At 37.7% G+C, this 13,774-nt stretch overlaps 1 protein-coding gene across 1 annotated transcript; it reads left to right on the plus strand.

Moving 5' to 3' along the window:
- Positions 1-4,144: 4,144 nt before the first annotated feature.
- Positions 4,145-5,808, plus strand: LOC148036483 (uncharacterized). Its single transcript, XM_087678477.1, has one exon. It carries the CDS (start codon positions 4,300-4,302, stop codon positions 5,524-5,526), a length of 1,227 nt encoding a protein of 408 aa, XP_087534603.1. The 5' UTR covers positions 4,145-4,299; the 3' UTR covers positions 5,527-5,808.
- The last annotated feature ends 7,966 nt before the right edge of the window (positions 5,809-13,774 follow it).

A 13,774-nucleotide genomic window follows, 5' to 3' on the forward strand; every position in this document is an offset into this window, starting at 1 on the left:
AGCATTTAAAGAATAAAGAAGGAATGATTAATCAAAGGAAATAGAGTTTCAATGATGCTCCAATGCATGCCACAAGTAAGAAATCTGTCATGGTGTTGTATAGTTGATTGCTCAAGAGTTCCATAAGTGAATGATTCCCTACTGCTCCACTTGTTACTATTGAAGTCAAGAAGGTCTCTATGTGATCCATTCTCCATGAAAGGTTAAGATCAAAGAGAGATGTGGAGATTTCATGCTACATGTTTCATCTAAGCTTGAAAGGGACAAGAAGCAGAAGCTCTCTCCAAAAAGCAACAATAGTTAGAAACTCATTCTAAGTACCCCTTTTAGGAAAAAGATCTCTAAAGTTTGCTTGGAAGTTGGTGATGACATGCCATTCCAATAATTTCACCTCTAGATTTATCCATAGCTCCTGTGTAAGCCATCAATAAAGCCTATTTGCTATTTTGTGGAGCCCTTGCTAATCATTGCTAAATCCTATCAAAACTTATATCATTGTCAAATGTGAAATATATGTTTTCAAATGATAATAATAGCTGAAAATGGACATGAAAATGGATCAAAGATTGAAGCTCTAATACCACTTTTTAGATAGTGAATAGAGAAGAGAAAGAAAACAATAATACAAGAGAGAAAAGAGTATAAAGGTGAGAGAAGGTAATTGTAGAGAAGAGAGAGAAATGCTAGAGAAGGAAAGAGATAGATAGGAAGAGGTAAGAAGCAGCTATGGAAGCCATGGGAGCTAAGAATAAGAGAATGAAGATGAAAGAGACTTGTATTATTTTGAATGATAAATCCATACACAGTAGCCTTATACCTTTTATACTTGTGTCAAAATTATTATTAGAATAATACCTTAGACTTTGCTTCATTACAATCTATGACATTTAAAGGTGGTTGATTGCAATTGGAATATATGTAGCCATAAATTTCTATCATAAGCTGCTTTGATTATACACACCAATTGAGAATCTAAGCTTATATCATTGTAGTAGAGATGATAAAATTCAAGGAAATACCTATCATGTTCAATTTGGTGTTACATTTTTGAAGTTTCCACGCTTTGTACCAGTAGGGCAATGTGGCTTACAGTATAGTACATACAATCAAAGGTCTAGAATGAATAAAATGCTTTTTCACAACATTACAATGGGTGGAACTAGTAGAGCATGAGAGAATGTTGCAATACAAACATTGAAGCATGTTGATCATCACTTCTTAGAAGAGGATATGTGTCTCGCATGTGAAAGTGTGTAATGAGAGTAGATCACAAACATGCACACACATAGAGAAGGAACAAAACCTCAGTGATTAGAATGTTGACTATAACGCATCAATCAACCTTGGTAAACTCATGGAGCTTGGTTTATGTAGGGGAGGGGAAAAGAATGTTGAAGATGCAAGCAAGCAATCAAAGAATGGAGGTGAATGAGTCTTACGAATGATTGGCCTAAGTGTGGTATTGGAATAAGTAGACAAGCTAAAAAATTGACCAATCACTGCATGAAACATGGTCTCCTCCTCAATTGACATTGATAAGTATAGGAGGGGGGAAGAAGTGAATCCTTATTTAAAGTTCTCATTTATATAAGGGATATAGTTATTGATCAAAATTCACAACAGGGATACATAAAATATGAAAAAAGGGGTTACATAAGGGTTTTTTTGCATGCTGTATACATTTTGACTCATAGAAGGTGAACTCCCTAAGGTTCAAGCATGACTTGAAATGTAGAGATGAAATTTGAGGGGATTTTCTTGAGCCATATCCTCAGTATAAAGCCTTGAACCAATCAACAGAGTAGTGATGCTTGTACATGTGATGGTGAATGCTATGAATATAAGGAAGCCATATTTGATAGTAACCACTTCACCAATTGCACCAAAACTTTGATAGCAATGTCATCACTTCCACCATAGCTTAACACTCCAATTAATAAAATTAGGATGAAAGCCAAACCAAAATAAATAAAGTAAGAGATAGTATATAATATAAGATTGGGTACAATTTTCCCTTATACATTGAGAGAGCTCTCTTCAATACACATATTTAGTTGCATTAGAATATCTTTTACTTAAAAATAGGCCCTTAAAAAAATAGAATAAGCTTTTACTTATTTTGCTTGTTTAATTGAGCTAAGGTTTATGAACCTTCATAAACAAAATGAGTGATTGAGTTTTAAGACTAGCCAACTATAAAAGTAATAATCCAACACTAAGACTCCTCATCAATAATAGATGGTAATGTTGTAAAAATAAATAAATCCGTCAAGATTTCTCTAATAAATAATCTTGATAGCAATAATAATATATCATCATCAAAATAGGCTAAATGCTTGACCCAGCACCACAAAAAGATTTGTCATTTATCTCTACATATGAAATGAGTGTAACAACAAATAGAATTAGTGCTAGAATAAATAACAAGGATTCATTTTTATCAACACGACAAACAGAATTTACTAAACAATGGTCGTTACAAAAGTAAATAGCTAAGGATACTCCAAGGCTACTTGACTATGAAAAAGAGTGCCAGCAAGAGCTCTTTACAAACATAAATGCTACTATCAGATGATAAGTATATTATGGAATCACTAACGTCGTATACAAGAGCAATTGTCATGCTCGGAAAGGATAGACATCTTCGTCAACCTCAAGGTGTGTACCTATAATAAGCTATCCTTACCACGTGTTCAAAGGGCATTTAAAAAATTCCATTACTTACATGTTATAAGGTAATAAAATGACCCCATTTCCTTAAGAAACTTCTGGTTTTTTAAAAGTTGTAATAAAAAAGACCCATTTTTAAATGTAATCATGTAGATTCTATCAAATGAAAAAATCTTTATGTTGATAACATGCAATACACTTACATTTTATGAGGTGCAACCTTTGAGCTATCAACTTTTTACACAAGGATCAAAAAACATTCTAATACCTTCATTCCCTTGTTGAGAACATGCTCCAACATGTAGAGGAAAGCCATTTGAGGTCATCATTCCTCTAGTTAATGCCTTGAACATCGTTACATGGAATAAACTTTAGATCAACTTCAACAACATGCAAAGGAACTTGATGGCCTTTTGACACACTTGATTATGCCAATTTCTTTTAAATTTATCCTCCCATTATGTTGTAGTACAAACCTCTTGCTTGGATATTTCTTGAGCCTTCCTTGGAGTGGCTAGTTAGCTTGTTAATTATTTTAAAATATATTTTATAATTTGCATTTTTTGAATTTTGCCACATTTTCTTTTCCTTAGCTTGTAGTTGAGTTGATTTTAGAAAGACTCATTTCCTTGAGAAAGAACAAATTCTAAAGGTTGTAATCATTTGATGTGTCGAAGTCTGTGAAAAGTTATTGACTCATGATTTACCAAATGGAAAAATAAAGATCAACCCTAAGAAATGAGAAATATTAAGAAATCTTAGCAAGACACGTCAAAATGCCAAAAATATAGAGACTTATTATGAAGTTTTGAGACTATACATGGGATTAGAAGTCATGAATAGAGTGAAGGGAAACTTGGATCATATATATGATATTTAAAAGTCAATGATGAATAGAAGGGAAACTTGCAATTGGATCATATATATGATATTAAAAAGTCATGAACACCAAGACCTTGAAACATGCACCTATTAAGAAGATCAGCACTATGGTCATTCAAAGAGTATTGGAAAATACCCTTTACTCACATATTATAAGGTGATGAAATGACCTCTTTTCTTTAAGAATCTTAAGGTTTCTTAAAAGGTTGATATAGAATTCACTTTGTAGATGTAATCTTGAAGATTCCACGAGATTAAAGAACATCCTTCTACCGATCACGGATGATGATACACTTAACATTTGATGAGATGCATGAAGGGAGAGTGAGAGTGGCTAGGTGAAGTGGTAGTGAGAGATAGAGTTCCAACGGAGAATCCCATGTCTTGATGTAACCAGCATTGGATTAATATTGTTAGATTTTGTTTAGAAGGTAAAAAATCTTGGTAGTGAAGGGGAAAGGGGGAAGCGCGTTGAGGAGCTTTCAAGATTTCGTTCTCCATACGCAAACCCTTGACCCGGTAAACACTGCTTGAACGAGAAAAATAGTGTGATATGACGTGAAGACTGGACTGGTAGGCAGCTGACTGGTCACGGACCAGAGAGAGAGAGAGAGAGAGAGAGAGAGAGTCAAGCCCGCAGATATGTAAGGAGTGCTCCGGTACTGCTCGTCCAGCGTCGAGCTGTAGTCGTCCGCCATAGCCAAAGAGCAAAAGGGAGCTCTCTCTCTCTCTCTATCCTCTCTCAAGATGCAGAGCCGCAGCGTTATCTGGTGGATGATAGGCCTCCTTCTCTGGGCGGGGCCTGATCTCTCTCTGCAGCAGACGACCACCAAAGTCGAGCTAACGTCGGCCTCGTTAAATATCAGCCCGTCAAACGCGGAGATAGCGGGAGGGGTACTAACCCTCGACAGCAGGAACAAAGCTGCCACAGCCCTCTACAAAGACGCTGTGGCTCTGGCAAGCAGCTCCTTCTCGACAGTCTTCACCTTCTCGACCAACGCGTCCTTCGGGAACGGGACGTTCGCCTTCGTGGTTGTCCCGAGCGACTCTCTGGACAGCCTGGAGACAGCCCGGAAGACGCTCTCTGTGGAGTTCAACTCCACGTACTACGTCTCCTCCTATCACAATGGCGACGATAGCCCGCACAACGGCGGCGGCTGGCTGAGACCCTCGGACCTGCTGCCCTTTGGGGGCCTGAAGGTCTCAAGCTACGTCAAAGGAGACCAACTCCAGCAGCAGCTCCCCATCTGGACCTCCCCGCCCGGCTGCTACAGCTCCAAGGACGAGCCCTACTTCTGTCCTGCCCGGTGGGCAGCTGGCATGGCCGATGCCTACCCGAGCAGCTTCCAGTACCAGCTCGCCCTCGAATACAACATCACCACCCGCAGTCTCGCAGTCGGTACCCTCGGCTGCGCCTCCAGCCTCGACCCCTCCATCGGCACCTTCGCCACCTTCCTCAACTACTCCGTCGACCTCTCCTCCGTCGTCAACGGCAGCATGTTCCTCGGCTTCGTCGCCACCGACGGCGCCATCTTCAACGTCTCCCAGTGGAACTTCACCACCAACCCCACCTCCAGCATCATCACGTCCCTCGCGCTGCAGACCTCTTCCGCCGGTACTGGCACCGGCGGCGACGGAACTGCCAGTCGGACCACAGGCAGCTCCAGTGATGGGCATTCCAAGCTCGGCAAGGGTTATGTGATCGCTTTCTCACTCATCGGTGCGGGCATCGGAGTGGCTTCTGTGGTCTTGGTCTGCTTCCTGTGTCGACGCAAGCCTAGAGCATCGACGAGCAGGGTGCGGGGAGAGATCCCAGAGGGGGCCATCATCTTTGATGCTGCTAAAGCAGGTGCTCCTCCCCCGAGAAGAGACCACCACGATACAGCTCCTCTCCAGCCACGCCCTGTTGCGGATTCCCCGGACTTTGCACTTACAGGTACAGCTAGTTGGTTGAAGCGCCTGAGTGCAAGGTGAGTATGGTTATCAAACCCTACCTATCCCGATACTATGCTTCCATGGATGCTGTCTTGAACTACACCTCATAAGCATGCTATATGTGAATAAATGTTAGCCTCTTACGTATATTAGATATGCAACGATAAGCCTCCTACCTTGTACGACATTCACTTAGTACTATGGCCTTCGATGAATGTGCGATAAGCATCGATGCCAATTCTTGCTCTCGTTGTAACGATCCATAATCATGCTATCTCTTTATAATTTGAGGCTGCCAAATAGAGCTTTTGAGATTTGTGACATGGGCACTTGCTCTATTGTAACTTCCTCCTCGCCATTATTTACAATTAATTAACTTTGAATTAGTAAGCCTGAGTTAAACATGGATCTAAGGTTTTGAAAGGGTTGTAGAAGGTATTAGATTTGAAGAATTATATGTCAACAGCTTTAGCCTAGCTTTCTAGGAAAAAGCTAAATAAGGATGTAGTATCTACTCGAATATATCGTGAAAAAGGTAGACCTTCTACCAATAGCTTCTTTTTAAGATAATAGCTTCTATAAAATCTACTACTATTATTCAAAGAATGTTTTTGAGATGCCATGTGGCATTCTTCGAAACCCCCCTAAAACCTCTCTCTCCTTGCCACGTGGTGTTCTCTCCTCCCTCCCTCTCTATGTGCGAGTCAATGCTCTCTCTCTCTCTCTCTCTCTCTCTCTCTCTCTCTCTCTCTCTCTCTCTCTGTGCAGTGCCCCTAACACGAGATGCCCCCTCTCCTCTCGTCTCATACTCGCGCTCCATCTAGACGTGAACTTATAACAGTAGCTATACAGCGTGCACCCCTATATAGCTGCTATTATACGTTACCCACATGCCATCAGCCTTTTGCAACGTCCTCCATGTGTCGATGGTCATCATCATGTATTATATTGCTGAATTGTGCATTTGTAATTCGCCTTTATACCTTGCATTTTGATCAGTTTTAATTTTGAACATGAAGGATTGAGAGCTGGTTCTCGAAGATAGAACCCGGATTGCAAAGAAAATGCAAAGGACTTATGCTCTTTCTTGATCATTAGTTCTTTCGTTCTTCATTAAGTCCTTAGTAGCAGTATGGTCCTTCTTTTCTAACTCTAGTATGGTCCTTCTTTTCTAACTCTAGCTCAGATGAATCATCCATTGATAATATATTTGGATAATCTTATGGAGAGAAGATCTCATGGGCCTGCTTTCAAGAGCTGCTTGACTGATTATCTTCTTTGATTGAATTAGCACTAAGCTTCTTATCTTTAGCTATAGTCTAGGCCTCAAAGTGTCATATATGCATTGGAGCTATATGGAAACAAAGTTAAGAGATGAGGTGCAAAAGGACTAGTATATAAAGTAAGTGTGTTAATAATTAGGAAACCTATTTTGTGATGAGGTAGGGAGCCATGGTAGTCAAATCAATGATATGTGAGAGAGAGAGAGAGAGAGAGAGAGAGAGAGAGAAACTCTAGATATGGAAGATGCTATCGGGGTGTTGGTACAATTCCACATTCACAAAAACATTCTTTTGCTTCACTCATAACCAAAATTTAGTTGAGACACATGAGGCAATGAATGTTTTGAGAATAACTAAAATACAGAACTCCACTTTCCCCCATAAAATGTGAGAGAGTATGTTCCAGTTCTAATGCTGAAAATAAGCTTCTGAAGTTTAGGTGCAAATGTTACATTAATTGACCATGTCTATAGTGTGTATGGGAGGGTACAATAGTGAAAAAGTTCGAAACACCAAGGTTCATATGAATTGTAAAAATGTGTTTGAAAGCTTCAACTATGTGTTGTATCCCTAAGACCCTATAGGCTATCATTGCTTCTAAAGGATTAGGGTAAGTTGCAAGGGTGTTGAGGGTCTCCAAAAGTTGAATGATGTTTACACATTAGTGTGGCCTTCTTCCCTGCTTGGATCGTCTTTCATTAAGCTTAAGCCAATGTTCTCTATCACATGCACGCATAAGTGTGCCCTTCCTTATAGTTTGCCATTTACATCACTTGCATTTGAGACCAAGGCTTCATGTCATGCATGATTGTGGCCTCCTTTGCCATTTGGATCGTTTTCTTATTAGCTGAATTCCCATGTCACTGTCACACATGACTCCAGCCTTCTTTGTGGTCTAGATCGCTTGCAATGAAGACTCTCTTCCTTAAATCTAAGAACTTGAGATGATAGCTTGGCAACAAAACACAATAATACACTTAGCAATACAATTGCAGTAAAATTCATAACATGATAACATAATTCTACTATTAACATAATAATGAGACATTATGTTATTGTATTACATTAATTAATATTACTATTATGTAAATGCATTCTTAGTATGTGTAAAACATTCTATTTTCTTAGTAGTATAAATGAAATACATTTATATAATGGCTATGCTAATTTTTTAGTATCATACTTACATAATCATAGTATCATGTTGGCTTTATTAAAATACTATATATAAAACATAATGTTTTATATTGTTTATATAAAACATTAGAATATATTAACATAAGTTTTGATAGCACCTTGATTCATCATTTTAGTGTCATACACATTTGTGAGTATAAAATGATTTTTTGGAGACCTTTATCTATATGTGTTGATTATTCAATCTTTCTAAATGTAATGTACTCCATGATGTAGAAAATACTACATAGTATAGGTTATCTATCAACATATGTTGAGATAGGAATGCTCATATAGTAGGGATTATGTATTGACATATGCTTATGTAGTAAGGAGCATATACTCCATATGATAGAGAAGTCTCATTTTGAAATGAGTATCTTTAAGGTTTATAGACTTCTTACAATTAGAAGTATCATAGGAGGTTAAGACTTCTTTCGTAACGCATGGCTAAGTTAATCCCTTTATGAATACGGCCAGTGGGTTGAGATCAAGCCAATCAAGGCGAGCTCTTTCCCATGCAAGGTGGTTGGGGAATCTTGCGAGGGTGTCAGGACATATTACAAACGACCCAAAGAAACGGTTGCCTCAGCTCTAGAGCAATCTGCGCCAAAGGCATTCAGATGGTTGATGAATCCTCATACTAATCCTCTTCTGGATGATTAACCTCATTTTTTTCGTAGGAAACCAACTCAATTCAAGTGGACTAGAATGAGATTGAGGGGGTAGGTATGAGGGAAGGGAGTGTGAGGCTTGGGCAACTCCATGTCTCCCCCTCTCCTCCATGTAGGCCGTGCCTCATGGAGCAACTATCGTTTTTGCCTCCCGGTGTGCAGGGTTCTCATTTTGAGCGAGGAAGCTAGCCCCCTTGCTCCGAGTTCAAGTCGAAATGGCTTTGTATGAGGAGAGGTGGGTTATGACTCGAGTCACCCCTAACGCGCAGTGGTCTAAGATGGTTGAATGTGGATCCTTGTGAGCCTAGAACTCTTCCATGGTGTGACTCAGTGACTCCAAGCACCAAGTTACCCATGTGCAAGTTAGACAAATGCGTTACAAGTGCTATGAGCAAGCCACGATGCAAGAGGGATATCAAGGGTGTAATGGCCCGTTGTCGGAGCGTTTGGGGTCGAAAGTCTACCATGGGGGTAAAGGCACCAGGGTAAAGGGAGATTCAGGGAGAGGAGTAGACTAAAGAGAAGGGGTTCAAAGAAATAGAAGATGTAGAAGAGTACTCACAGAGGTAAAACTGTCAATTTATTTTTGTTGAAGCTGTCAATTTATTTTTGCATTATGAGAAGATAAATCTCTTGTAGACAAAAATGTGCATTAAAAAATAACTTCCTCTATGCTACTCAGACTGCCAATCTGATGCTTCCATTGGCTTTGAAAGGGGAGTAAAATACCAGAAGACCTGGCCAGAATTCTACCACAGATTACTCCTTTATCTCCCAGTTTGGAGTGTTATTCACTACCTAAAAACTGCGTTCGTGCTTCATGGGATTTTTCCAATCCTTCTTTTTACATAAAATCCTCCCAAAATGAAAAGCTACATGCTTTCTTTTACATATCATCCTATTCTAGAAGTTGTCTATAATTTTTGGATTTTTACAAGAGAATATCTAAAATATCAAAAATTGGCTAAACTTGTCCAAAAATCTAGTATTTTTAAACCATCCATACTACGAACATTGACATTAATCACTAATATGGCATTTGCTCTCTAGATCAATAAGAAATCCATACTCTAGAGTTTTTCACATTGTGTGTGTGTAGCGGCACGACATCGTGATGCAACACGATGCGACGGGGTCATGTTGTAACATGATGGCATCGACTTGACATGTCTTGCAAGTTGGCTTTTGTTGCCTGTTCAAGATACGACATGGTACTACGTACGCGTGAACCATGTTGCTTATGCGGGTCAAAGCAATGTGTCATCAAGAGAAGAACTTTTCTAACCATGATAAGACATAAATAATGCTACCCATATATTCCAACCTTGTTTTTTGACTTTAGAATTGCAAGGAATTGTATCTCTAGAAATGTAAGTGTATCAACTACGTTCATCGAGAGGGATATCTTACTTGTGACAAGTAGAGAGGCCTTTTTTGAACCCCTTGAATATATGTGATATGTAGGGTCTCTTATAGGTGCAATTCCACCATTGCAACACTTGTTTCAACCAAGGAAATAGAAAGTTATTTATATATTGCTAATGATGTAAGGAAGACCAAATAGCCATATGTCACTAGTCATGCAACAATGCTTGGGTCTAATAATAAGTAGTAACTAACCAACAAATAGTGTGCAATCCCTAGTAAGGTGACATGTATTTCACAACCCTCTACTATTCAAACCATCCTTCTATAAGACTCCATTACTTACACCCATACATACATATGCATATTTCAAATATATGTGTGTACATACATATATACATTATGTATATGAATCTCCCTCTCTCTCACACAAATATGTGTGTGTGTGTGTGTGTGTGTGTGTAACATACATACATACATACATACATGCATGTGTGTGTATGTACTTGTGTGTGTATATTGGAAGACCTCACACACACACACACACACACACACACACACACACACACACACACACAGAGCATATTGATTGAGAATAGAATTTATACTTGTTTTCACCAATCAATAGGCTAAGTAAGCATGATAGTCCAACTACTTGTGGGGATGAAGATGATAATTATGATGATAGGATATCGATGGTGACTATATGAGCATGTTAATATATAGAGTTAATGATAAGATGAGGACTTGGAAGGCTACAAAGATAATGATAAATACAACCTAAGCTTATAAGGTTTATAATTATGAGAATGATTGTTAGAAGTGGAAACTTTAAGGCTATAGAGAGTGATAAATATACCCTAAGCTTATAAGGTTTATAATTATGAGAATGATAGGTAGAAGTGGAAACTTAGGCAAACAACTAGGGAAGGGAGTGGCTTTCAACTAATATTAGGTGGAGCAAATCCAGTATTTTCTCTCTCATATTCATGTATGGCAAAGGAAGGGGGGGTCCTAATATATGTATATAAGAGTTTCCCCCTCCCACATCTCAAGAAGAGAAAAGATAGATAGATCTTCCCCATGGCTCTTTTCTCTCTCACCCTTTGAGAGGAAAATACTTATAAGTCTATTGGTGTGAGGAAAGTGGAGTCATTGTCCTACCTTCCCTCAAAATTTTTGAGTTAGCCTAGGTAGTATTAAATTCCATACTGGATTTATGAGACTATCAAGTGTATTTCTTAATTAAATATCATGCGATTTAGGGAAGCAACATGCAATATAGGCAAAACATTTCTTTTCCAAGGAAAAATCAAAGAAGTAGCATGCAATGTAGAAACAACTCTTGTTATCCTAGGAAAATATGAGATTTGAAATCATTAGTTGAGATGCAACAAAATGTAATACGTTTGTTATAGGTGCTTAAACAAAAGAAAACTTGTGACAATTTCCACACAACGAGTGCATGCATCTAGGTAGAATTAGAACGTGGTATTCTATGTATTCAAAAACCATAGATATAATATTCAACTACTTGATACAACCTCGAGATTAATCTCTTGTCCAATTTTAGTCTTTTCCTTCTAAAGACATTAATTCTAGCTTATTTTGTGTAAGTTTGACTTATTGCATGCCTCTCAATTGTTAAATAGGTAGATCATACATCAAGCATTCATAGTCCTCAAGATGCTACAAGTACAACCAAACTAAAAGTATTTCAATGGAAACATTCCATTTCAAACTTCAATATATTCTACCATTAGATGTGGGAAGTGTTGTCGTCTTCTTTTTAGTTGTAACACGCTTTTCTTTCAAATAAGCATTGAAAATGATAAAACGTGGCACTGCCAATATTGATATTTACACATTGGGAGATATATCATATGGAACTATAGCTCCCAATGGCATCCAACATTGTTGCTACTATCTTATGCATGGTAAGAATTGTTTTGGAAATTAGATACATTTGACATGCTACATAACAATTTTATATCAATTCAATGGCTTTAGAGATGGATTGTCTTTTAAGCTTAAGAATTTGTGTATGATATATGCAGGCCATTCTTTTTACAAAGGCCATGTTGTACAATATCAAATTGATCACGACATTATGAATTGAAAGGTAATGCATATAAGAGGGAGTTCTATACACACTATTATTTAGCCAACTCAAGCTTACAAGTATTAGAGTTTTGAAGTGTCCTTTTTGTTCATATATTATATTGCATCACATTGCAACCCCACTTCACATGTTATCCTTGCACATTGTTTATGTATTTTTTAAAGGAGTACATAGCTGGATGATCAACTAAATCATTCAAAATGCACATGATTTTTAATTTATAGACACACATTTAGTGGAATAGTCTTAGGGTATTCAAATGTTATTGACTATGAAGTTCTTGTGTCATATTGTAGATAGTTTCGACTAATAAATATTAAATATCTATTGAAATTTGTGAATGATATATTGATTGAATTCTTACCCTTATATTTCAAAATGTGCATTAAGCCACTTTTCTTTGTTTCTTGACAATATATTACTAGTCAAATCAAACAAGTCATATATAAATAATTGATCACTGTTTACATGCCAATATGCCATCAACATTAATGTATGTTGCATTATTGCATAAATCTTGTTAGGCATGCCACATGCGTAATGGTGAGTTACTTCCAAATTTTCTTTTGAATTTGAACACAAAAGTTTTCATCATGAAATTGTATACTCTATTGCCTTGAAAATGTTGAGGCAATAAGGAAAATGGCAATAGAAAAAAAACGTGTAGACCATGCATGTCAATGGTTGCAAAAATAACACCTATTATCAAGAATGCTCAACATTCAAAGAGGTGTGCAACCAAGAAAGAAAACAATGTTTAGTAGTTGCTAGATGATGTCCACCTTTTTAAAAGATCATATAATACTACATGAAATCAAACATCTTCTATAGTGTTATGCAAGAAGCACATGAAATGTTCATTTGGCCTTTTAAATTTTGATGAAATAAATTAGAAATATAATTGAATTTAATAGTACTAATGTTTATTTCAACATACCACTTTGTATAGCTAGTACTCTTGAAACATAATGCCTTTGATTTGAGACATTGTGAATTACAATTATAACCTATGTATCAACATGCCAATTTATGTGACTATCAATCCCAAAAATGGTACCAACCATTCGTATTGAACAAGGAGATTGCAAATCATGTTATTAGGCATATAGAGACCCCCCTAGAGCCATAATAAGTTAGATTTATTCTTAGGTGTCCTAAATTAATATTTAAAGTAAATATCAAGCAAGTAGTATGGAGTCTTAATTTTGACTATGAAATCTTAGTAATATGACAGGTAAATATTGTAAGAAACTAGGTGGGGGCAAGACACCTCCCCTTCCTAAGAGGTCACCCATCCTAACACTGTTCACACTAGTGCACAGTTAATGGGAAGATTCCCACAAATTGGACTCGCTATCTAGTCCCCAAAACCTTAAGGTGATGGATGATCTCCAATCTATCCAATCATAGAAATCTTTCTCTATACCCTAGGATTCAAATCAAGTTTCAATACTACTCATAATGAGCTGGTTTTCTAGCACTTATGGATTGCATTTCCAACACCCCTCCTCAAGCCACACCTTGGTTGAGATCCTAGTGTCGGCCAAATTCAACAACCTGAGCTCTGATACCAACTTCGAAACTAGGTGGGGGGCAATACATCTCCCATTCTAGTGAGTTCACCCATCCTAACATAATTTATACTAGTGTATGCTTAACGAGAAGAT

This window comes from Lygodium microphyllum, chromosome 5 (assembly GCF_053477565.2).
Source record: "Lygodium microphyllum isolate KBCC chromosome 5, Lygodium_microphyllum_v1.1.10, whole genome shotgun sequence".
NCBI lineage: Eukaryota > Viridiplantae > Streptophyta > Polypodiopsida > Schizaeales > Lygodiaceae > Lygodium > Lygodium microphyllum.

Coding starts and splice junctions, on each gene's coding strand:
- LOC148036483 (XM_087678477.1), top strand. CDS start 4,300: ATGCAGAGCCGCAGCGTTATCTGGTGGATGATAGGCCTCCTTCTCTGG.